Here is a 23,863-nt window from a genome sequence, read left to right as displayed (position 1 = left end):
AGGTCACAGCAGCCCCGAGGGAAGTAGTGGGGGACACATCATGGCACAAGGCTGAAAATTGCCTTATAGGCATCTACCCACGGAGGAAGGGTCATGAAGTCTAGGCCAAATTTGCAGACGTGGCTCTCATTTTAGCTAAGCGCAGCATCACCAGGAGGTGGAAATCCGCTACCCTCCCTTGGCGCCTAAAACTGTCCCCTGCCATGCACCCTACAAAGCCTCAACTTAGTAAACTGTCCCTTCTCTGTGTGCTTCGAGGCCGTAAAATGTAAGCCTAGGCACAAATGGATGGTTGGATTTGTGGGGTAAAGTTTTATTTAATGTGATTTTATGTAGCGCGAACTTTACCCGAAGGTGTCAGAGCGCTTTACATAAGAACCAGTTGCCAAACCTAAAGACTTTGATTTACATGCGTTAAGTAAAAGATACAAACAGGAAAACAATTGAAATGTAAAAGATGTAGTCACACAAAGAAGAGACTGTTGATTCTCGTTATATTTCTATATACATATGGAAGGGATATGAATAGATGTACTGCAAGAGTCACATAGGAATGTTAGAGTAGAAAGGTCTACTGCATATACTATTGAATACAGTCATCTCTATATACAGAAAAAAGAGTTATATTTAGAGGGGTCGGAGTGGGACACAGTGGGTGGATGGATGCATGATGGATGGTATGCGTGGATGTATGGGTGGATGCATGGATGGGGTGTTGGATGGGTTGGTGGATTGCATACATTGTTGAGGGATTGGCTGTATATATGCATCTATCCATCCACCCATTCATGCATCTATCCATACACCCATCCATACACCCATCCATGCATGCACCCATGCATGCATCCACCAACTCATCCATGCAAGCATTACAACAAGAGCCCGCAGCTCTCCTTCGTCTCTCCTCGCCCCCCCTTCCCTGAGCCCGCAGCTCTCCTTCGTCTCTCCTCTCCCCCCTTCCCTGTGCCCTGCCCTGCTATTGTAAATGACAATGCCATTATGTTAAAAAAAAAAAATCTAATGCAGAGGAGGAACTAAGTATTACTTTTTATGGGGTCGCGGTACTTTTAAAAATCATACTGAAATGGTCTGCCGTGACTTCTACGTGCCCTCCAGCCACCTCCTACACAGCTGTTAGCCTCTAGCGGTGCAGACGGACACCATGCCAGCTTACTGACTGCTCCTCCACCCTCCCCTCCTGCGCCCTCCCCTCTCTCCCCAAGCCCCACCTTCCCCGTGGGTGGGTTGGTATCTCCTCGTCAGCCTCGCTGAGCCCTGCGCGTGCAGTGGTAGCCCCTTCCCGCATGAATATGGAATAGGCTGCACGAGGACAGCTATTGACATTGTAAATGACAATGCCATTTATTTATCTGTTTTCAAAACCAACACATAAATAAACAATTTGTCAATTACAATGCCAATAGCTCTAACTTTGTCAAAGGCGAAACCGTTGCATTGTAAATGCTTGTTTCCTTATGTTATTTATACAGTGTAATACCCCGTGAAAAAGACCTGACCGTCACCTGTGGGGCGTGATGGGAGCCTGGCGGTCTGAAAGGCATGGCGCCAGTGTTTTATATGCAGCCTACTAGGCCAATCTGCCTGCTATCACCTTGCCTCTTTTTTCGAAAATAAAGGCTGTGTTCAAACAAATTGGGAGTACGTTTCTCTATCTCATGGAAATGTTATTTTATATGATGTATTTAAAATGAAAAATACAATGCAATATTGGCATATTTGAGCTTAAATTTGAATCGGGCCGCATATTTATATATATGTGTGTATATTATAGATATATGCATTGTTTATATATATATATATATATATATATCTATGTTCCGTTTGCAAGGCCTGTCGGTATGGCTGCAATAAGACTCATTACTCAGTTCCAATAAAGAAACGACTCACCTGCAAAACTGATTATGCAGTTTGTGTTGCAGTGTCCGTGTGGGTTGCGGTGTGTGGGAAGTACCCGACTGCCCACCCATAAACGGATACTGCAACACATCAGGGCCATCGTTGGAAAAGAGCAAGCCTATCCGGTGGCCGGTCATTTCGAAAATGTACATAAAAGTGACCCTAAGCATTTTCAATATTTTGTAATAGATTGTGTAATGCCTTTGAAACGAGGAGGGAATAGGAAGGCGTTGTTACGCCTTCTAGAAACCAGATACATATTAGAACTTGACAGTAAGACTCCATGAGGTCTTAATGCGAGTGAGGATCTTTACACCTGCATATAGATTCTATATAGGAAGGTATTTGAGGAATCTGTATCTGAGTTGCACATTATAATTCCCAATCCTTGGATTGGCACTTTGGTTGGTGGCCTGTCGAGGATATCCGAATAGTAAATTAAGAACAACATGTAAAAAACCAATTATAATACGGTTGATCCTTCATCCCATTTTTTTATTTGCACTTATCACTTTATAGCAGAATTTTGCACAACACAGACAGGCTGGGCGTTTGAATGCACTAATAAAAAGCACCAAATATCTGGCACCAGAACGGGTCTTTGCTCATCGTCATTTTTCAACCGAAGATGCTTCGGGGTCCCTGTACGTGGGCGGGACTGTTCAGTGCTTATGACTTTGAGTATACTCCTAGAAGAGAACTAGAATTACAGGTAAATAACTTATCCTTATTCCTCGGAAAAAGAATGTACTTCTAATTATATTGAGGGAACTTAATCTTTGATCTGAGCCATCGGTTGAGTGGCAAGCTCTTGTAGTTGACAACGCCCCACCTTTGCTTTCATTTTGGAGCTCAACTTGCTGCCAATATCTTATGCAGGGAAGGCGAAGGTTGATTTTGACCGCAGGGTGCTTCCTACCAGTGTGGGCCTCTGGCACTACCAAAGGGCACATTCAGCTGGGGGCATCTGCCACTACCAAAGGGCACATTCAGCTTTTGGCATCTGACACTACCAAAGGGAACATTCAGGTGGGGCATCTGCCACTACCAAAGGGCACAGTCAGCTTTTGGCATCTGCCACTACCAAAGGGCACATTCAGTAGGGACATCTGCCACTACCAAAGGGCACATTCAGATTTTGGCATCTGCCACTACCAAAGGGCACATTCAGCTGGGGGCATCTGCCACTACCAAAGGGCACAGTCAGCTTTTGGCATCTGCCACTACCAAAGGGCACATTCAGCTGGGGGCATCTGCCACTACCAAAGGGCACATTCAGATTTTGGCATCTGCCACTACCAAAGGGCACATTCAGCTGGGGGCATCTGCCACTACCAAAGGGCACATTCAGCTTTTGGCATCTGACACTACCAAAGGGCACATTCAGCTTTTGGCATCTGACACTACCAAAGGGAACATTCAGGTGGGGCATCTGCCACTACCAAAGGGCACAGTCAGCTTTTGGCATCTGCCACTACCAAAGGGCACATTCAGTAGGGACATCTGCCACTACCAAAGGGCACATTCAGCTTTGGGCATCTGACACTAGCAAAGGGCACTTTCAGCTGGGGGCATCTGCCACTACCAAAGGGCACTTTCAGCTGGGGGCATCTGCCACTACCGAGGGGCACAGTTAGCTGGGGGCATCTGCCACGACCAAAGGGCACGTTCAACTTTTGGCATCTAACACTACCAAAGGGCACATTCAGCTGGGGGCATCTGCCACTACCAAAGGGCACATTCAGCTGGGGGCATCTGCCACTACCAAAGGGCACATTCAGCTGGGGGCATCTGCCACTACCAAAGGGCAGTCAGCTTTGGGCATCTGCCACTACCAAAGGGCAGTCAGCTGGGGGCATCTGCCACTACCAAAGGGCACAGTCAGCTTTTGGCATCTGCCACTACCAAAGGGCACAGTCAGCTTTTGGCATCTGCCACTACCAAAGGGCACAGTCAGCTTTTGGCATCTGCCACTACCAAAGGGCACAGTCAGCTTTGGGCATCTGACACTAGCAAAGGGCACTTTCAGCTGGGGGCATCTGCCACTACCAAAGGGCACAGTCAGCTGGGGGCATCTGCCACTACCAAAGGGCAGTCAGCTGAAGGCATCTGCACTACCAAAAGGCACATTTAACTATGGACATCTCACCCTACCAAAGGGCACATTCATCTGTGGGCATCTGACACTACCAAATGTCACATTCAGCTGCTGTGGGCATCTGACACTACCAAAGGGCACATTCAGCTGTGGGCATCTGACCCTACCAGAGAGCACATTCAACTGACGACAACTGATAATACCAAAGGGCACACTCCACTGTGGGCATCTGCCAATACCAAAGGGCACATACAGCTGTTTGCATCTGACACTACTAAGGGGCACATTCAGGTGTGGGCATCTGCCATTAACAAAGGGCCCATTCAGCTGTGGGCATCTGACATTAACAAAGGGCCCATTCAGCTGTGGGTGTCTGCCATTAACAAAGGGCCCATTCACCTGTGGGCATCTGACACTACCAAAGGGCACATTCAGCGGTGGGCATCTGACACTACCAAAGAGCACATTCAGCGGTGGGCATCTGACACTATCAAAGGGCACATTCAGCGGTGGGCATCTGACACTATCAAAGAGCACATTCAGTTGGGGGCATCTGCCACTACCAAAGGGCACATTCAGCTGGGGACATCTGACACTACTATAGGCCACATTCAGCTTTTGGCATCTGACAGCTGTGGGCATCTGACACTACCAAAGGGCACATTCAGCGGTGGGCATCTGCCACTACCAAAGGGCACATTCAGCTATGTTGGCAGAAAAGCTGTGTATGCAGTGTGTGAATGTGAGCATTCCACACCACGGGGCACTGAAAACAAATATGACGTGTGAACAAAAGAATGCCTGCGGTTGGTATTGGTGGTACTGTGACAATACTGTGAAAAGTGTTTTTATATTTGTATGCAACAGATGGCAGGCTGCGATTTGTCGTGCGCGCCTCCTCAGGATACGGATATCTCATTCACCATTCATGCCTGGAATGGATACTGGCTTTGATCTCCATCCCCTAGGGCTTGGACTCATTACTGTATCCATCTTCAACGCGCTCAAACATACAAGACCTCAGCGCCACAAAGAGTCTTTACCATGGCATGAAGTGCTAGAAAATACCCAGGCTGAACATATAACCTCTGGTAGTCCTCATCAAATGCAGGGTGAGGGGTGGGGACTTATACGTGTACCCTCGTTGTACAGTGCCTCTTGGTGCTTTTATTACCACAGTAAGATGTTTCTAAAATCAAGAATGTATCATCATTTTGCTGCACACAGGAGACACGGCGAGGGTACCTACCCACATGGTGTATTAATGCTTAGGACCGAGCGGAGGCCTCCAGAGACCATCTTTATACAAAGTACTTGCACCTGCTGCACTCAGCTCCGGGTGCTACTTCTCTTGCACCTACACACATAAAGTCTCAGGTCTTCCCTACCATCTCTTGTCACCTCCTGAGTCGGTTTGTGCTGTGCGTTGATGGATTCTCCAGCTTGAGGTCTTCCATATACCATCTCTTGTCACCTTATGGTTAGATTTAAGGGGTACGTAGATGGGTTCTCCAGCTTGAGGTCTTCCATACCATCTCTTGTCACCTTATGGTTATATTTACGGGGTACGTAGATGGGTTCTTCAGCTTGAGGTCTTCCATACCATCTCTTGTCACCTTATGGTTAGATTTACGGGGTACGTAGATGGGTTCTCCAGCTTGAGGTCTTCCATACCATCTCTTGTCACCTTATGGTTAGATTTACGGGGTACGTAGATGGGTTCTCCAGCTTGAGGTCTTCCATACCATCTCTTGTCACCTTATGGTTAGATTTACGGGGTACGTAGATGGGTTCTCCAGCTTGAGGTCTTCCATACCATCTCTTGTCACCTTATATTTAGATTTACGGGGTACGTAGATGGGTTCTCCAGCTTGAGGTCTTCCATACCATCTCTTGTCACCTTATGGTTAGATTTACGGGGTACGTAGATGGGTTCTCCAGCTTGAGGTCTTCCATACCATCTCTTGTCACCTTATGGTTAGATTTACGGGGTACGTAGATGGGTTCTCCAGCTTGAGGTCTTCCATACCATCTCTTGTCACCTTATATTTAGATTTACGGGGTACGTAGATGGGTTCTCCAGCTTGAGGTCTTCCATACCATCTCTTGTCACCTTATATTTAGATTTACGGGGTACGTAGATGGGTTCTCCAGCTTGAGGTCTTCCATACCATCTCTTGTCACCTTATGGTTAGATTTACGGGGTACGTAGATGGGTTCTCCAGCTTGAGGTCTTCCATACCATCTCTTGTCACCTTATGGTTAGATTTACGGGGTACGTAGATGGGTTCTCCAGCTTGAGGTCTTCCATACCATCTCTTTTCACCTTATATTTAGATTTACGGGGTACGTAGATGGGTTCTCCAGCTTGAGGTCTTCCATACCATCTCTTGTCACCTTATGGTTAGATTTACGGGGTACGTAGATGGGTTCTCCAGCTTGAGGTCTTCCATACCATCTCTTGTCACCTTATGGTTAGATTTACGGGGTACGTAGATGGGTTCTCCAGCTTGAGGTCTTCCATACCATCTCTTGTCACCTTATATTTAGATTTACGGGGTACGTAGATGGGTTCTCCAGCTTGAGGTCTTCCATACCATCTCTTGTCACCTTATATTTAGATTTACGGGGTACGTAGATGGGTTCTCCAGCTTGAGGTCTTCCATACCATCTCTTGTCACCTTATGGTTAGATTTACGGGGTACGTAGATGGGTTCTCCAGATTGAGGTCTTCCATACCATCTCTTTTCACCTTATATTTAGATTTACGGGGTACGTAGATGGGTTCTCCAGCTTGAGGTCTTCCATACCATCTCTTGTCACCTTATGGTTAGGTTTATGGGGTACGTAGATGGGTTCTCCAGCGTGAGGTCTTCCATACCATCTCTTGTCACCTTATGGTTAGGTTTATGGGGTACGTAGATGGGTTCTCCAGCGTGAGGTCTTCCATACCATCTCTTGTCACCTTATGGGTAGGTTTATGGGGTACGTAGATGGGTTCTCCAGCTTGAGGTCTTCCATACCATCTCTTTTCACCTTATATTTAGATTTACGGGGTACGTAGATGGGTTCTCCAGATTGAGGTCTTCCATACCATCTCTTTTCACCTTATATTTAGATTTATGGGGTACGTAGATGGGTTCTCCAGCTTGAGGTCTTCCATACCATCTCTTTTCACCTTATATTTAGATTTACGGGGTACGTAGATGGGTTCTCCAGCTTGAGGTCTTCCATACCATCTCTTTTCACCTTATATTTAGATTTATGGGGTACGTAGATGGGTTCTCCAGCTTGAGGTCTTCCATACCATCTCTTTTCACCTTATATTTAGATTTATGGGGTACGTAGATGGGTTCTCCAGCTTGAGGTCTTCCATACCATCTCTTGTCACCTTATGGTTAGATTTATGGGGTACGTAGATGGGTTCTCCAGCTTGAGGTCTTCCATACCATCTCTTGTCACCTTATGGTTAGATTTATGGGGTACGTAGATGGGTTCTCCAGCTTGAGGTCTTCCATACCATCTCTTGTCACCTTATGGTTAGATTTACGGGGTACGTAGATGGGTTCTCCAGCTTGAGGTCTTCCATACCATCTCTTGTCACCTTATGGTTAGATTTACGGGTTACGTAGATGGGTTCTCCAGCTTGAGGTCTTCCATACCATCTCTTGTCACCTTATATTTAGATTTACGGGGTACGTAGATGGGTTCTCCAGCTTGAGGTCTTCCATACCATCTCTTGTCACCTTATGGTTAGATTTACGGGGTACGTAGATGGGTTCTCCAGCTTGAGGTCTTCCATACCATCTCTTGTCACCTTATGGTTAGATTTACGGGGTACGTAGATGGGTTCTCCAGCTTGAGGTCTTCCATACCATCTCTTGTCACCTTATATTTAGATTTACGGGGTACGTAGATGGGTTCTCCAGCTTGAGGTCTTCCATACCATCTCTTGTCACCTTATATTTAGATTTACGGGGTACGTAGATGGGTTCTCCAGCTTGAGGTCTTCCATACCATCTCTTGTCACCTTATGGTTAGATTTACGGGGTACGTAGATGGGTTCTCCAGCTTGAGGTCTTCCATACCATCTCTTGTCACCTTATGGTTAGATTTACGGGGTACGTAGATGGGTTCTCCAGCTTGAGGTCTTCCATACCATCTCTTTTCACCTTATATTTAGATTTACGGGGTACGTAGATGGGTTCTCCAGCTTGAGGTCTTCCATACCATCTCTTGTCACCTTATGGTTAGATTTACGGGGTACGTAGATGGGTTCTCCAGCTTGAGGTCTTCCATACCATCTCTTGTCACCTTATGGTTAGATTTACGGGGTACGTAGATGGGTTCTCCAGCTTGAGGTCTTCCATACCATCTCTTGTCACCTTATATTTAGATTTACGGGGTACGTAGATGGGTTCTCCAGCTTGAGGTCTTCCATACCATCTCTTGTCACCTTATATTTAGATTTACGGGGTACGTAGATGGGTTCTCCAGCTTGAGGTCTTCCATACCATCTCTTGTCACCTTATGGTTAGATTTACGGGGTACGTAGATGGGTTCTCCAGCTTGAGGTCTTCCATACCATCTCTTGTCACCTTATGGTTAGATTTACGGGGTACGTAGATGGGTTCTCCAGATTGAGGTCTTCCATACCATCTCTTTTCACCTTATATTTAGATTTACGGGGTACGTAGATGGGTTCTCCAGCTTGAGGTCTTCCATACCATCTCTTGTCACCTTATGGTTAGGTTTATGGGGTACGTAGATGGGTTCTCCAGCGTGAGGTCTTCCATACCATCTCTTGTCACCTTATGGGTAGGTTTATGGGGTACGTAGATGGGTTCTCCAGCTTGAGGTCTTCCATACCATCTCTTTTCACCTTATATTTAGATTTACGGGGTACGTAGATGGGTTCTCCAGATTGAGGTCTTCCATACCATCTCTTTTCACCTTATATTTAGATTTATGGGGTACGTAGATGGGTTCTCCAGCTTGAGGTCTTCCATACCATCTCTTTTCACCTTATATTTAGATTTACGGGGTACGTAGATGGGTTCTCCAGCTTGAGGTCTTCCATACCATCTCTTTTCACCTTATATTTAGATTTATGGGGTACGTAGATGGGTTCTCCAGCTTGAGGTCTTCCATACCATCTCTTGTCACCTTATGGTTAGATTTATGGGGTACGTAGATGGGTTCTCCAGCTTGAGGTCTTCCATACCATCTCTTGTCACCTTATGGTTAGATTTATGGGGTACGTAGATGGGTTCTCCAGCTTGAGGTCTTCCATACCATCTCTTGTCACCTTATGGTTAGATTTACGGGGTACGTAGATGGGTTCTCCAGATTGAGGTCTTCCATACCATCTCTTTTCACCTTATATTTAGATTTACGGGGTACGTAGATGGGTTCTCCAGATTGAGGTCTTCCATACTTCTAGAAGCCCATTCGACGCTCTCTCTTCTCCTGGGTAGGACCTGAAACATGTTGTAATACATATAGGCTTTTGAAGTTATACAGGGCACATATATTGCACTACAATTTTCTTCCATCCCCCCCCCCCGCCCCCCCAATCCCCGGGCCCACCCTAAGCCATGTTTTGGTGTGTGAGGGGGTTTAATTCTCCAGAGCATTTTCAGAAGCCTAGGAAGACAAACACCGTATGGCTCTATGGGAGGGAGCAATTGTTACAGGTAAGTAGCAACAGTCTTCGAGGTGTCCAGTCCTAGACTCTCACAATACCACACCATCTTTGAGAAGTCCACGAAGCCTTGAGCGCGTCTCCTTAAGCACGAGCGGTTTCCACAGGAAATCCCTGCTGGCAGGCGGATCTGGCGGTCTTCCAGTGGAACTCTGGACTTGTTTACCGCGTGCTAAAATAGAAGTATGTTTACTGACTGTATGTGGTGGCTGCTCAGGATGCACGTGCAGGCCACCGTTTCTGAATCCGAATGCACGAGTGCTTAAAATATCCTCTGCTTCTATTTCCTTCTCAGACCTGTCCAAGAACCGCTTCCCCGAGGTCCCGGAGGACGCCTGCCAGCTGATCTCCCTGGAGAGCCTGAGCCTGTACCACAACTGTCTGCGGAGCATCCCTCAGGCCATTGTGAACCTGCAAGCCCTCACGCACCTCAACGTAAGGTAAGGGTTCCCACCAGCTGCTGGATCTTTGGTAGAAGCCTTGCGTTTAATTTGTGATCTGTAGTTTATAGGATCAGGACCTACACCTTGGTGTGCAGAAGACCGGTCTTGCATATCGCCTGTTATTTCTTTTGTTTCTGGTCTGACCAGACATTCGCTTGGCAACTGAGTACATGTGCAAGTCTTCACAACATCTGTGACTTGCCAAATGTTGTTGTAATATAAGACTGACAACACTTGGATTTCAGGTGGGACTACACCTCCCAGGGGCCTCTACTCGGCGTGAGATCTGTGTCTGTCAGTCAGGTGGCCCCGTCAGTCTGACTATCATTTTAGGACACTGCACCATCCTTGTTGTATGGTCCCACTATGTTGGGTTCCATCACTGTCATCATCTGCCCACCATCTTGACTGTCTTCTGGAGCACCAGTGTGAATGGTGGCCATCGGTGGAAGCTGGCTGGTCTCGGATACTAGGCCAGAATGCTGAAATTCAACCTCTGGCAAGTGAAGTTTACCTCTGTTTTCCTACATTTTTAATTTTCTTCTTGGTTTGAAGGGCACTGTAGGCCTCCATTAGCCAATGCTGCTTGATGCTGAGGACACCGTTGTTCCATAGTCCTTCAGTGGTGTGTGCATTCAATATTTAAATTTATTAGTTTTAAATTTGTTTATTCAGTTTCTTTTCTGAAAAAAAATCCAGTTAGCATTGCTGCTAAGCCCAATTAGGTACATACATATTCATTTTCCATTGTGCGATAAGGGGCAGGGTCGAGCAGGAGGGCCAGATAAGTGGCAAGGAGCAGAAGAAGAGAACCATCACAAATGCACGCTTCCATACATGCGGAGTCTCGTAAGTCACCAACAGGGAGGGCTCTCCAGTCCGTGTGCAAAGGTGGCCAATATCTACTCGGTGGCCTGATCTCCAGATTCATACAGGATCAATGAGTGCTCCCTATCCAGCGATTCATGTGCAGCCGATGCAGCTCCTACTGTGTGTATCTCAGCTGAAGATGTCATCTTCTCCCTCCCCTATGTCCGGGTCCCCTTCCTCTCTCTGATGTGTGCATTGGATTAATGTCACCCTGTATACAATAGATCTGATAAATGTGGCCCTGGGTTAGGGCCTGTAGGGGTCAGAATGGCACAGAGAGCAGACTCTTATTCCTATAAGTAGAATGTGTGAAAGTACTACACGTTATCTGCAGTCTGTCCTGTTACCCAAGGCAGCCTGGGACAGATGGAAGGCCTGTAAGGGACACTTTGATGCCATCAGCTCATTTGTATCGTGCACAGAGGGTCTGCAGTCTGTCCTGTTGCCTAAGGCAGCCGTGGACGGATGGAAGGCCTGTAAGGGACACTTTGATGCCATCAGCTCATTTGTATCGTGCGCAGAGGGCTGCAGTCTGTCCTTTTACCAAAGCGGCCTGGGACGGAGGGAAGGCCTGTAAGGGACACTTTGACGCCATCAGCTCTTGTGTATCGTGTGCAGAGGGCTACAGTCTGTCCTTTTACCAAAGCGGCCTTGGACAGACGGAAGGCATGTAAGGGACACTTTGACGCCATCAGCTCTTGTGTATCGTGCGCAGAGGTTTACAGTCTGTCCCGTTACCCAAAGTGGCCGTGGACGGATGGAAGGCCTGTAAGGGACACTTTGATGCCATCAGCTCTTGTGTATCGTATGCAGAGGATCTACAGTCTGTCCCGTTACCCAAACCTGTAAGGGACACTTTGATGCCATCAGCTCTTGTGTATCGTGCACAGAGGGTCTGCAGTCTGTCCCGTTACCCAAAGGGGCCTTGGATGAATGGGAGGCCTGTAAGGGACACTTTGACGCCATCAGCTCTTGTGTATCATGTGTACAGGGGGTGTTCTGTGTGGCAGGTTGGATGCTCCAGAGTTAGGAGTGGGATGGTGTTCAGATCCCAGATCACTTTGACCATGACTTTGAGTCCTTCTTACTCCTAGTTCCATCTTGAATTGTTATCTGGCTGTGATCCGACCTGCTCAAGAGCTGCTGAGGACTTGGTGCTCAGTCAGTGCTACTGGCCCCCCCTTGGTACCCGAGGGAGCTTCTCCATCCCGCTGCAGGCTGGTCCTCTCTTCCCTGCGGCAGGATTCATGAGGGAGTGCCGATGGGATGGGAGGAGGTCGCAGAAGGAGGACCGATGTTGCCCTGATTAGCATTCATTGTATGAATTGAATAAACTTTATTGCATAGATAGAATAAAATACCAATTACAATCGTAAAAAATTAAATCCGCATAAATACTAGGAAGAAGAAAAATAAACCATGAATTTAACAGACCTAAATTATCCAAAATGACGATACGCAAAGTCTAAAAATGTCATAAACTTCCCAATAAATTGCACATCATTAGTAGAGAAACAGTGTCTAATTGCTTCATGAATTGTTCTACAGTTTACTTTTATAAATGTGGACTTTGTATTTTTTGCTTGTAGTTAGGAACAAGTATTGAAAATGCAATAGATTTCGCCTTTGATTAAGTTAAAGCCATTTGAATGAATGAATGAAACGGATCTTATCTTGCGCAAAACTTAGCCCAAAGGGCGTCAAGGCGCCTAAATCAAATATAACAGCTAAGCCCCCTACAATACACTCAGCAGCATACTCTCATTGATAGGCCCTCTTAAAGAAGAAGGTTTTGAGAGCTTTTTTAAATAGCTCAATTGTGGGAAGGGTTTTTATATCAAGAGGGGGTAGAATTCCAGAGCTGAGGGGCAACCACGGAAAACGCTCTGGCTCCCCATCTGGCTAGTTTGAAACGCGGAACAACCAATTGACAGAGTCCCGCAGAACGAAGGCCTCTTGTAGGAACGTAGCGCGTAAGAAGAGAGCCAATGGCACTGGAGGAACCTTCTGTCACCGCTCTGTAAGCTAAGCACAGAATTTTAAAAGAGATTCTGTGCTGCACAGGTAGCCAGTGGAGTTCTTTCCTAGCTGCAGTAGCAGAGAAGGTTTTGCGTTGCTAATGGTATTGTATGCAACACAAATGGCTTTAATTTAATGAAAGGTAAGACCTTTTGCATTTTGAATGCTTGTTTATTTTCTTTATGCCACAGGGAGACTAAGTGATTCGTCCAGAATCACAAAATGCTGAGACTAGAACCTGGTTCCCCAGTTCCAAATCTGGCAGCTCTGGCTGTAACGCCACATCCTCATCTTGAAAGTACCACCCGTTGACCTCTACCAAGAGTAAAAGAGTGCAAGAATAGCCCATATATCTATTTAATCCTAATGAAGGGGTGGTATATGGAATATAGTGCCCTCTGTCATGTGGTACATGAATATTGCAAGTCACTAAGGATTGTAGCGGGCTGAAGGCCATGATTAAGATGTTTAATAGAGCTACGAGAGCGACGTGGCTCTCAATTTCCTTATAATACACTCTAGGAATAGTAACAGAGGATCATGGACTACAAATCAACTGACAAAAATGTTGAGTCCTAAATGTCGTCTAAAAAACATATCACCCAATAAATTCTATAGACAAAATCAACGCCAAAAAGGATACAATATTTTTGTAAGCAATATTTAGGACACACTATTATGTGAGATGATAATTTTGTCAACCATATCCTGACATACGAAACCACGCCATGCATATAAACATCTGTAATTATAATATAGTTTTATAAATAACCAAAAACAGTACTATAACTGATAAAGGTTGTACGTAGTTTGCAAGAGTTTCTGACAGGCTGAAAACAGCTCCTTTTGCCTTCGGAGCAGAGTGATTCCATAGCATGAAGGGTGCTAGAGGCTTCTGGGCACCTGTGGAAGGGACTCGGCGATGGGTCCCTGCCGTGTGCCGCAGAAGGTGTCGGTGCTCGGGAGCTGCAGCCGGCATCTGTAGGGGCACGACCGCTTTAAACCAAGGAAGAATTCACCCCTGCCTGTCCTCGTCCACCGTAAGCCCCCTGGATCCCAGCCAGGCCGAGCTCACTGTGTGATCGCCAGCTGATTCATCCTAGCTCAGCTCCTCACACCGGGGCCCTCCTGACCTCCCTGGAATAAAGCCCCTCAATCTCTTTAAACCCCTTTTATCTTAAAATGATTTATGGAAAGGCCCGGCTCCTGGTGCCTGTGCCGGAGGCGGGGCTCATGGAAACAATAATATCAGAGAAAAGCAAAATATGGGGATGTTTAAGCAAGGAAAGTGGGGGAGCGCGAGATGTGCAGTCCAGCAGGGCGCGCTGTGTGGCGCTGCGTATCTCCAGCCTTCCACATACTTAGAAAAGCAATGGCCGGGTCGCCATGCAGAGAACATGTGCCGGACATTTTTCTTTTCTGCATTAAACTTTCATGGGACACAGCTTTTACTTAAAACAACACAATGAACAGTAATATTTTTTGTGCGTCTGCGTGTAGTCCGAGGCATTTGCAGCCTGGTTCTATTATCTGTCCGTGTAGCGCTTTTGCTGCAGTGACCCGTTTCACAGAACTAAGGAACGATAGGAGAGAGAAAATGAGGGAGCAGCAAAGATAGAAGTGGAAAATGGTGGAAATAAGGGACAAATATATTATTTTCATTCAGGTTGCTTGTCTAGCGTTCATGCAGTCCTGTAGTCGCTTCAAAGCGATGACAAGATCAGGAGAAAAGAAAGAACGAGAGCGTGTGAAACAGAGAAAAGGATGGAACAAAAGGAAGGCTGACCGTCATCTCATGTTGTTGACATGCTTCTTGTTTGTATAGAGCATGCGCTCTCCTGAAGCTGCTTTAAGCGCTTTAGTGCATAAGGAGAGAAAGATGGGACGATAGTCGAAAAGAGGGCAAAAGCCATGCTGTAGCGTTAGCTGCTTGTATAGCAGGACTTGGAAAATATTATCCCAGTGGGAGAAATAGGAAATAAGGTACATCTAGGTCTCGGCGGGGCTTGCAGAATGCCCAACAGAGTTTGTTGAGCGGCACCTTTACATCACACTTTCTCCCAAAAAAGTCCCCCCAAAAAAGTGCCTAGTGTCACGCCGCCAGTGAAGCCTCCAGTCTACGCGTGCACATCTTCTATCAGTCCGCGTGCACATCGAAATCCGTATCGATTCCAAAAGGCCCTCGCATGGCCTGTGCAGCGCATGCGCGCTGCTAACGCCAGGCGAGACCTAAAAATGGACACAAACACACAATATGTTCTAAAGATTCTTCCTTGAAGCTACAAAGTCAAAGCTGTCCTGATGGATGGCACTTTTATTCCCTGACCCTTCAAAATGGAAACTCTGTGTATATAAAGAAGGATGAACCTGAAGTACTCAATCTTACAAGCTTCATTTAAGGTACAGGAAAGATATCCCTGAGGTGTACTCGGGTAGATATCAGAGGTGTAATCTGAGTGTTTATGAGCCTGTAAATGGGTAAATCTATCTGTTGCAAATCCGCTTTCCTAGCTTGCGTTTCAAGGGCTTTCCAAGACGACGTGGCAGTTTTGTGAAGGCCGATGGAGGAGGTAAATTATTCTAGCTTAAAACCCTGCTGATACCTGCAACAGTCAGCATTGACTTACAATCACTTAATGATTGTAACTCATTATATAAATAATATTTCAATGAGTTTTCTCTGGCATTAAGACAATCCCACAAATAGTTTATAACTGCACCCGTCTGTTTTAGGGCTAATGAGGTTAAGGCAAACTCCAGTCGAGTCTTACAAGGAGGGGATGAATGACACAGGCCAAGTAATAACTCAGTTGTGTTATTGTAAAGTTTATCCAACTCTTCTACAATTTTATCGCTTAAAACCATTAACGCATGGAGAAGGGTCGGGGTTAACATTGTATTGAGAGCTGTAATTGCTTGACCGCCATACATTTTTGAAAAAGTCAGCGATTGTGTAATTTAGTAGTTGGGCGTTTAATGGCTAGATGGTTTGCCCACTTGAGCGTCTTGTCAGTTCTTGCGCCAAGATAATTATAATTTGCCACTTCTAAAGGATCGCCCTCGAGCGTAAGGCCCGGGTATACTCTTTTGCGTCCAAAGGACATTGTTTTAGTTTTGTCACAGTTGACCTGCAGATCATTTAACCGATTAATCTCTGACCGCCTGGACAGTTGGTTCTGTAATGCTCTGGGGGGTGAGTGAAAAAAATGCAATATCACCTGCATACGCCAGGTAGCTGATGGACTTAATACCTAATTTGGGGGCAAGGCCATCTGAATGATCCAAAAACAGGGGTCGGTCTGCCATATACAGAAAATTACAATCGTGCTAAGACACACCCCTGTTTTAGGCCATTTGTGCTGCGTATTCTTGGCGACCAAACTCCCTTTGCATGCTTTATTTGCATCCAGGTGTGATCATGCAATGCCATTGAAAATATAGCAGAGTTTGATCAATTCCCCAGCTGGTTAATTTGCTCCACTGTTTAGCCCTGTAAACTTTATCAAAAGCTGGTGAGTAGTCAATATAACACATTTATAATGACAGGTGCCTTTTCTAGCAATTTAAAAGCTGTGATGTTATCTCCAATCTGGTCTAATCCCAGTATGATTCATAGGGATTAGTTTGTAGTTAGAATCCCAGTCATGCAGGTGAAATAATAAAAGGTTGACAAATAGCTTCCCTTCTGCATCTGATAAATAATAGGAAGGTCAATCTTTGGTTCGTTCTTCTGGCCTTTCTTATAGATTGGATGTATTAAGGCACCTTTCCAGGATGGAAGAGTTTGGCCTGACCATGAAAAAACTAAAATAATTTGCTTAAGCTTCTGCCCAGAGATTCTTGTTGGCTTTTAATAGGTAATTGGGAATTCTGTTGGGCCCAGCGGCCTTAGAATAACCCCACTTCTTTATCAACCCCAGTATTTCCTTGGTTGAAATTGTAAGCTGCGGTTTGCAGTCTGCAGGCATGGGGTATGAGAACGTAGTTACCTTATTATATGTCTTCCATTTGACAAATGGGATAAATGATCAGATAGATGCAAGTGTCTATCCTGATGTTGCGATGACTTCTTTTCAGTTTGTCGCCCTCTGAGGTATTTGTTCCACTAATAAATTCTTAACATAACCTAGGTGTTCTCAAGATCTACATACACTGTACTATTTTTTATTCTAAGTTGGATCACTGCCAACAAGTGATTCAGGACATAACAGCAGTTCTGCCTCTGTGTCTGCAAACACCAGACGCCCATGGTGCTCAAAGCGTAATAGGACTGTGAGGCAAGACCGTTACCTACTTTCAACGAAGTCCGGACACTCGCTCGTCATCTTTAAAGGATCAGTCATCCTGGAAGAGAGAAAGGAAAGTGAGCACTCTCAAGAGAGACAGAAAGTGAAGTCACGGGCAGGCAGAAATGGGAACAAGAAGAAAAGAAGGACAAACAGGAAAGCAAAGGAGATTGGAGGATTAGAGAAGAAGAAGAAGGTTTCTTACTCGCTTCTTGAAGACATGGAAAACGCCATGGACTCTGGCTTGGTAGAAGGAAGATAGTGCGATCCGGAAGCCTTTCCCCGGATACGCCTGGAGTGTACAAGGGAGTGGCGCGGTCCCTGCAAGGATGGAAGACCCGAAGTTCACCCTCAACTTAGTGGAAGGAGGACGGATTACCCAACCAGAGTAGAGGATCTCACTTTAGAATGAGAAGTTGCTCTAGGGAGGGGCACTCTGGCCATTTCCAGAACGCTTGCTGTCCCCCGCCAGCTAGGATGATCGCGGCCTAGTCTGGTAAGAGATGGGAAGGGGCAGAGGGTGCTTCAGGGGAGTAGCTGGCTTCTAAAATATCTTGCACAGCAAAAGGGGAGATGGCGGAAAACCGTTGGGTTCTTAAAAATAAGTGTCGCCTGGTGGCGGGAAAGGAGTTCACAGACTGGTGAATGAAGAACCACGTATCCAGATGGAAATTAATTGACTCATAAAAGAGAAAAGCTGTGGGTAGTGGATTCTTTATGTTGGATTTTTTTACTTTTGTTTGGTTCTTTATGCCATGATAAGGACTGGTCATCCTTATAAGAAGCAGGACGCTGAAAAGGGCAACAAATAATGAAGCCGTACTGCGAATGTCGGTCCGTGATATTCTAGCAATCTAATCTAGTGTTTAAACTTAGGAAGATCATTAGAGTAAATAAGATGAAGAAAGCGGGGCAGGTAAGTGAAAATAAATGGTAACAACTTACTTACCTGACCCATGCTCTTTCTTCCTTATGGGCGTGGGTTGATGAGACAGCAAGCAGCGCTCAAAGGTCTTCCTAAACTACCCGTAGAAGAAATTTAAAAAAGAGAAGACCAAGTGGGCAGAACAGAAGTAGCAAATGGATAGAGATTTATAAATAAGGGACAGACCAGATGAAATAAAAGAAAGACTGCATGATAACTCAGAATAAATAACCGTGAATCCCATCAACTTCCATGGTAGTGGTCTTTACCTGGCCGAACCTACAGCGCAGATCCTGCTTCACCCAGAGGAAAATGTGTACCTATTATTCCAGACAAAGTCGCTATGGAACGTTGCGCCACCAAATTGAAATGATAGAATCCAGCAAACAGAGGCTCAGTTACTTCAGTCCAGGCAGCAAAACTATTGAACCAGCTTGCTGCTCAGACAAGGATTCTTCATGACCCGTTGGCCTTTAGCAAAACACTGAAGATCCGGCTTGTCCAGTACAACTTTGCCACACAACGTAAGCCGGCGAAATGAGCATGCACTCAATGACTGCCGCTGTAGGCATGGCCATTTCTATATTGCAGTGGCATTTATCTGGACGGTGGGCTCTACCCCTCATCAGACTGACTTTTTATGGATGAGTATCGTTCAAAGATACAGCTCCCCCGACTCCCCGGTTCCATGGTGCTGACGCTTGATGGAGCAAATTGAAGTTCTCACCATGGTTACCACCTAGGATTATGTTTGGACACCATGTCTCAAGGCCTTACCTTTCATTTGACAGAACTATGTTCTGGGAGTTTGCTTGCCTCGCTTCCATCAAACAAATAGAACAGACACACCTGATGATTTTTACCAAAAGCCAAGGGTTATAAACAAGGTGTCTTGATGTCATTCAGTGAGATGGTAACCCTACTATGTTCTTCTGAATGGAAATTATCAAATGCTCACTGTTCGCGTTTGTGACAAGTCGTCATCCAGACGTACAACAGAAACTAGGGTCGGGCACATAATCGAAAGATGCAACACGCTAACTCTGGGTCACAGGGGAACACAGCACTTAGGACTGCTGTTTCGTTCAAGTCAAGAAGAAATTGTATTATAGAAGCAAACTTTCATGTGACTCAAAGTATACCTACCAAACCCTCAACTCCGGGCATGAGACACCCGTAGGCAGTGAAATAGTACCTTATGAATAAGCAACCCAATATCAAAGACAAGCTCACCTCCAAGACCAACAAACAATCTCTGGGGGTACCCCACCAGTGACAGGACACTACCCCTGTGGTACTTGCTCGGTGTGTAGTCTCACAAAACCCACGAAAGAATTACAACTGCTACCAAACTTCAAATGGACTTTGAGAAACCACACAAACTGTAACACCAGTCATGTGGTATATATGATCACCTGTCCATGTGGGATGAAATACATCGGCATGACATGCAGAAAAATAAAACAAAGACTGTGCGAACACAGGAGCAACGTAAAATGTAAAGAAAGTACTACTAAAATGGCCACACATTACCTGGAGAACAATCACACTGTGGATGATTTACATTGGGTAGTTCTAGAAACTCTGACAAGAAAGGACAGAAATGCAGAAAAAATCCTCTTTGAGAAGGAACAGAGATGGGTACACAGGCTCAAAACGGATAGTGAGGGGCTGAACGATAATATTCCATGGCTTAGCCTGATGAGGAGATAAAAGGAATCCCGAACTGAACCCCAAAAATACTTATCCGATTGAGAATGCAATTTTGGAATATAGCAAGAATTATATCTTCATTCCAGTAATCAGGCCCCAAATAACCCTAGAAGATTGATAAATTGAGGATGAACAATGATAAAGAGTAACCAGATCGTCATTACGAATATCTGACACTAATCTGGTACATTACAACCCACTACACGTGTCTACAGTTAGAATGAAGTGAACACACAAGGAAGTCTAATAATAGCGACATCCACTGTAGGAAGGTAGATCCCTGACTATGGTTGCCCCCAACTTTTTGCCTGATGTTTTGCTGGTTTTCTGACTTAGTTGACCTAGGGCCCTGCTAATCAGGACCCCAGGCCTACTGCTCTCTCTGTAAAATGGATTCCATGTACCTTAGGTACATATCTAAATTGGATACTGAGTCACCTTATCAGTCCCTGTACAGTGTACCTTAGGTACCCAGGGCATAGGTGTACCCAGGGCCTACCAGGGGCTGCAGCATGTATTATGCCACCCCTGGCTGGCCATCCAAATCTGACACAACTGGCTGCTTGACAGCTGGGGCAAGGTGGTGTAATCACCCTTTGCTTTAGATATAGTATACCTATATCTAACCCTAAAATGGACACACAGATCTCCTATCAGTCACTCCTATGGCAGGCCTTAACAATCCTGAAGGCAGAGTGCTTGGAATCGTGTGAGATGGTGCTCTGGCATGAGCTGAGCCTGTCTGCGGCTTTCGGGATCCATCCCTTAGCCGTTTCCATGATATCGCATACCATATACTCTTAAGTGCATTATAATCCTCGCGGTTAAATGCCAACTCTGGTATCGCTTTATCAAAACATGTCGAGTAAGGTGTCATACGACTTGGAATACTAACCCCTCGCCAATTCTGGCGACGGGGTTAGCATTCCACCCTTCTAGAGGGACACGACATGCATGTAGCCTGTAACCCCGGTTAAAGTCAAACAGAGCCTCAGCTCCACAAAATGGATGCTGCCACCGAGACACAAGTCTGCCCTCCTGCTGCTGGGAGTCCTCCCAGAGCAGGAGATAAGGACAAAGGGTTTCCTGCCAGGGGCGGTGCCAGCACCGTCCCAGACAGGATTTTGTGTATTGTAGGTAGGCAGGGCTACAGAGGAAGGTGACTGCACGTGGCACCCCGGTGCTCACTGTGCATAGGCTGGCTTGAACCAGTTCCAGGGACACTCCAGACCCTGGCCTGGGGAAAAGCCCGCCAAGGAAGTGGGTGTAACCACCCCCCTCCTGGTCCCACCCATAGGGCAGGACCTAGTCGCGTGCCAGCCCCCTTTTCCCAGATAAAGGTAGAGACTGGCCCCCTTCCAAATCAGATCATCTTTGGAATCAAGATACCACTTTCCACGAAAGGACTTCACGATTTCTTCTTCAAGATTCTCCCTTGTGGCTAAGGAGTAGTCACCCTGCACCCGCAGGCACCATCTAAGAACACTGCGGTCTGCTGCACGTCCTTCCTCCGGAATCCGACTGCCCAGCTCGACGAGACCCGGCTTCCCTGGCACCTCTGACCTCTACCCACCTCTACAGCACAGCTGAGAACCGTGGGTGCGACGAGACCTCGAGGGACCGGCCATCGCCAAGACTGCACGACTTCTGCACAGCAAGCCCACCGAGTAATTTCCTGGTGAGTGCTTTGGGGTCCGAGAAGCCCCCACCCTGAGCAGCTCCAGCACCGAAGAGCAGCCCCCCAGCATCTCCACGATCGGCGTGGGGCCCTTCTGCTTTTTGCTGCTCACCGCGTTGTTTGGCTACTAGCCCGCTGGCTTGTGGCCTTCCGAACGACGCCCGACGACAATACTGCTGCTAGTCTGGTTGCTCCAGACTGGCCCTTGCTTCCCTCCATCGGAGAAGTACCCTGGACCCTCCTGGTCCGGCTAAGACGCCATTTTAGGTCCACCGCGTGGGCCTTGCATTTGCCAAGACTTGTTGCCCAATCCTGGGGCCAGCGACGTCGACAGCAAGAACCTTCGTGGGACAGCTCGCACCTCCATCCTGGTCGCCGACAACGCCTCCTGGTCCGAGAGACTGCAGAGCCCAGCAGCGCCCACTCACCTGACTGCGGTGACTTCGCCCGGTGCCATCCTGGTGCCCACTTAATCACTGGCTAGTGATTCAAGAACTTGGTCCCCTCTGCTTTCAGGTTTTCTTCCTCCTTGATCCAGGCTTGGATCCATCGAACTTTCTTCACTGGTCGCCTGCCAGCAACTTCTTCCTTCCAGGCTCCTGGTCCGGCAACGAGGATTCCCGACGTCTTTTCAGACCTATGCAGCTGCAGCCCCTGGGCTAGGTAACTTCGGCACTTCGGTGTCCCAGCATAGCCTCACTATTCCAGGGTCAGGATCCACTGTCGTTTTCTCCCTACCAGGTCGGGTTCGCCCGTGAACACTAACTTTGTGAATTCTAGCTTCCATAGACTTTGTCCCGCATCCCGCGTGAGAGTGCACACTCTGCACCCGAGTTCCCTAGGCCTCCTGCTAGTAATCTAAAGGTTCAGTAGTCCAGTCCTAGCGATTCCAAAGCCTATTAGTACTGTTACTTACCTGCTAGTAATTCGCATTCCACTTTTAGAGTATATGGTTTTTCGTGCCCCTCGGGCATTTGTGTATAACGTGCTAACTTAAGTATTTTCGTAAGAGTTTTGTTGTGTGCCTAGCACCCTGTCCTCATAAAGAGTACAGGGTTGTTGTGATTCTAATAAATACACTGTTTATTTTCATAACACTTGTGTGGTGTCCTTTCACTGGGTGTTCAAGGGGTAATGTGATGGTAAAACAGCTGGCTTAACACGCCCTCTAGAGTCTTAGCCTTAGACTGCTCGTATCCATGCTACTAGGATAGCTGGTCTATAAGGTTGACTTACAACCAATCATCAATAAGGGTTGTTTGGACTGATATATAGTGATCACTAGAATAGTGAGCACTGCACATCAGGCCAACTTCTCACATCCACCTTTAAATTTCCTACAACGAGAGCCTGTCAACAGACATGAGGCCCGTTTCCCTGACTTGAACGATGTTCATAAAATCATGATTGATTTTCTTCTCTCATTCGTAACTAAATCCGACCTCAGAGTTTACATGTCGTGTCACCATGACGACACAGGAGACAACCAATAGAAACCTAGAACCCGATCACACCCGCCCATATGGCAACCCGGAAACATTGCGGACAGCTTCCGGGTCGATCTGAGCAACGCGCACAGTAGGCGCCGAGGACGGACACAAGAGGTAGCAGAGCACCCGAGAATGAGATCAGCTAAAACCGCAAGTATATGGGAAATGATGACACTAACCCTGGTATTTCCCTCCCTAGTCCCCCCGAAGCTCACTCGACCCGTAAGGAGCGCGAAAATTATTTGCGCGAGGTAAATAAAACGCATGAGCTTTTTACTCGCGACCATAACACCATGGGGCCACTATTGTTAACACGATCTTTAGAAGATTACCAGATAATGAAAATCGTTTTGGCACCAAACATACGGAATGAGGGTTATGAATGGTGTATATCCACACTGTTATTGAACCACATGTGGTATACAGACTATGTTATAAGTGAAATGAACACCAGTATATATTTTTAAGAACTACACGCATAGTGACTATAAGCATGCTATCAATCTCTGCATGAGTATGGAGAGCTACATGAGAGAGTTGACATTGCCATGTTGGATTGCCGGTTACAAAAGTATTGCCATTTTTTAGTTGTTTAGTATTCTATCACAAGAGAGATAGATGTAGCAGTTTGCTGCAAAGTATGTGTCCCCCTGTACCCTCTCCCTTGTGTGTGTTGCGATACCACTGTGTTTACTTTTTGCAGGTACAATGAGACCTTCA

At 46.4% G+C, this 23,863-nt stretch overlaps 1 protein-coding gene across 2 annotated transcripts in view; it reads left to right on the top strand.

Moving 5' to 3' along the window:
• The window catches only part of LRCH4 (leucine rich repeats and calponin homology domain containing 4), a 464,731-nt gene that overhangs the window by 239,780 nt on the left and 201,088 nt on the right, over window positions 1–23,863 (top strand). For both annotated transcript variants that reach the window (XM_078669497.1, XM_078669496.1), the window contains exon 2: window positions 10,015–10,159. In XM_078669497.1, coding sequence (XP_078525623.1) covers window positions 10,015–10,159 — 145 coding nt within the window. The remainder of the gene's footprint in view (window positions 1–10,014; window positions 10,160–23,863) is intronic.

This window comes from Lissotriton helveticus, chromosome 12 (genome assembly GCF_964261635.1).
Source record: "Lissotriton helveticus chromosome 12, aLisHel1.1, whole genome shotgun sequence".
Taxonomy (NCBI): domain Eukaryota; kingdom Metazoa; phylum Chordata; class Amphibia; order Caudata; family Salamandridae; genus Lissotriton; species Lissotriton helveticus.
Note: the sequence above shows the minus strand (reverse complement) of the source record. Positions and strands in the feature narration are given on the sequence as shown.